This window comes from Caenorhabditis briggsae (assembly GCF_000004555.2).
Source record: "Caenorhabditis briggsae complete genome, chrIV, whole genome shotgun sequence".
Lineage (NCBI taxonomy): Eukaryota > Metazoa > Nematoda > Chromadorea > Rhabditida > Rhabditidae > Caenorhabditis > Caenorhabditis briggsae.
In genome coordinates this window covers 15,222,420-15,225,210 of record NC_013487.2, presented here as the reverse complement: position 1 = coordinate 15,225,210, position 2,791 = coordinate 15,222,420, and the positions used below count along the sequence as shown (strand labels likewise).

Here is a 2,791-nt window from a genome sequence, read left to right as displayed (position 1 = left end):
CAGAAATTCAGAAATTCAGAAATTCAGAAATTCAGAAATTCAGAAATTCAGAAATTCAGAAATTCAGAAATTCAGAAATTCAGAAAATCAGAAAATCAGAAATTCAGAAATTCAGAAATTCAGAAATTCAGAAATTCAGAAATTCAGAAATTCAGAAATTCAGAAATTCAGAAATTCAGAAATTCAGAAATTCAGAAATTCAGAAATTCAGAAATTCAGAAATTCAGAAATTCAGAAATTCCGAAATTCAGAAATTCCGAAATTCAGAAATTCCGAAATTATAAAATTCTAAAATTCTAAAATTTTAAAATTCTAAAATTCTGAAATTCTAAAATTCTAAAATTCAAAAAAAAATAAAAAAATGAGAAATTATCAATTTATCAAATAATTTCATTATTGAACAACTGGGAAAATTATGTTTTACAAAAAAATTGGAATTCTGAAAACTTGAAAAATTCAAAAATTCAAAAAATTTCAATTTTCGAAGAATTGGAAAAACATGGAGAAGGGGAAGGGGGGGGGGGAACAATAATTTTTTGAAAAATCAGATAATATTTTAAAATAGATTTTCATAAAAATTTTAAAGGGACAAGGATTTTGGATACAAAAAACAGGAAGGTAACAATTTTTGAAAAAACAAATTTTCAAAAAAAAAAAGTTTCAAAGTTTCTCCAAAACCTTCTTCATGTCCGATTTGACGCCTTCAATTGTCTTCTTGGCCGCTTCCAGCTCCATGGTCTTCTCCTTCCGGTCCAAATCCATCTCAAACAGATCCGACCGGGCCTTTTCCAAATCTTCTCGAAGCTTCTGAAACTCCGCCTCCTTTACTTTTTGAACATTTGCCGTAATTGACATTCTCAACAATTCTTCCACCATAACCCTTGAGCAGAAAACCGTTTTTCGTAGTCCACAATAGTAGCTCGGCACTCTTGAAGCTCTGATTTTCTGAAAAAAAATCATAAAATTATTGAGTTTTTAACTTCAAATTTGCATTCGGCTTGTTATAAGCTTCAAAATGAGCCCAAACACGACTGGGCTCCGACCACTTTGGTTTTTTGAACGCGTCGCGGTCGTGCGTCGCGTGCATATGTGAATTTTCAAAATGGGCGGAGTTTGGTCGAGTTTGGGCTCATTTCAAAGCATTTTATAAACCAAATTGAGATTTGACAGATTCTGAGCTCCAAAATGAGCCCGAACACGACTAGGATCCGCCCACTTTGAATTTTCGGGTGCGTTGCGGTTGTCGTCGCGTGCGTATCGAATAGGCGGAGCCTAGTCGTGTTGGTGATCATTTTGAAACTTGGAAACTGTCGAATTTGAATTTGAATAGTCAATCGCTCCAAAATGAACCCGAACACGGCTAGGCTCCGCTCATTCCGAGTTCACGCGACGCGACGCATGACCGCGACGCACCAGACAACTCAAAATGGGTGGAGCCAAGTCGTGTTTGGGCTCATTTTAAAGCTCTTTTTGTGACAAATCCAATGAGAATTAGAAATATTAAAGAATACATCAGGTTTTCTGGAAGAAAAACTCAAAATTTCTAAAACTTACGTTTTATGGTGCTCCTGGGATTCAATGTACCATTTTTGTGCTTGCTCTTTGTTTCCTATTACAAGACCTATCTTTTCCGCGTCGATTGACGCAGTTTGCTGACTGAAAAATAAATAGTAATCCAGAATTTTAGCTCCGCCCACATTTAGAGGCCCCAAACTTCCTAATGGAACAGCACCTAGTCGTGTTTGGGCTTGTTTCGAAGCTTTGATCACAATGATTTTGAATCAAACATGTTTTCAGCTTTAAAATGAGTTTAAGCACGACTAGGCTCCGCCTATTATGAATTTTTGCATGCGCACGCGACGCACGACCGCGACGTGCTCGCAAAATCAAAGTGGGCGGAGACTAGTCGTGTTTGGGCTCATTTTAAAGCTCTTGAGAAGACAAATCAAACGACGTATGTAATTATAGAATACAGTTTCTGGTTTTCCAGAAAAAATGCAAAAATCCTAAAATTTCCACTACTTACGTTTTGATGTGCTCCTGACGTTCCAATTCCAGTTGTTCTTTGAGCTGTGTTTGGGCATACTTTTTTTGAGCTCTCTTTCCAATTTACTTGGATTGAACACGTTCTTAGCTTTAAAATGAGCCTAAACACGACTAGGCTCCGCACACTTTGAAATTTTACATACGCACGCGACGCACGACCGCGACGCGCCTAAAAATTGAAAGTGGTCGGAACCATGTCGTGTTTAGGCTCATTTTGAAGCTCTTGACAAGGCAAAATTAATATTGCTTAGCATAAATTTCCCCAACTCACTTTTCCTGTTTTTCAGCTCTCTTTGCTTCTAGATATCGTAGATATCCTGTGTCACTTCTGTTTGTCATTTGATCAAGGACGATTCGTTGCCATGAGATTCTGAAATTTGTATTTTTTATCGATATTTCTTGATCAGCTAATTTAGCGCTTCAAAATGAGCACAAAACACGACTAGGCTCCGCTCATCCTAGGATCCCTAAAAGTGGGCGGGGCCTAATTTCAGAATGGACGGGGCCTAGTCGTGTTTGGGCTCTTTTCAGAGCAAAAAAAAACTGAATGATTTGAATTTAACACGTATTCAGCTTTCGAATGAGTCCAAACAGGACTAGGCTCCGCCCACTTCGACTTTTTGGGCGCGTCGCGGTCGTGCGTCGCGTGCGGTTGAAGTGGGTGGAGCCTAGTCGTGTTTAAGCTTATTTTGAAGCTCAGAATCTGTCAAATCTCAGTTTAGTTAGTAAAATGCTTCAAAATGAG

General features: G+C 37.9%; 1 protein-coding gene across 1 annotated transcript in view; it reads right to left on the bottom strand.

The window, feature by feature from the left end:
* Positions 1-660: 660 nt before the first annotated feature.
* CBG26507 overlaps positions 661-2,791 on the bottom strand; it is a gene marked incomplete at both ends in the record, with an annotated part of 3,169 nt that continues 1,038 nt past the window's right edge. Inside the window, 3 exons of the mRNA XM_045236260.1 lie at positions 661-880; positions 1,555-1,656; positions 2,318-2,416. Of these exons, the coding sequence (XP_045100378.1) occupies positions 661-880; positions 1,555-1,656; positions 2,318-2,416 (421 nt within the window). The remainder of the gene's footprint in view (positions 881-1,554; positions 1,657-2,317; positions 2,417-2,791) is intronic.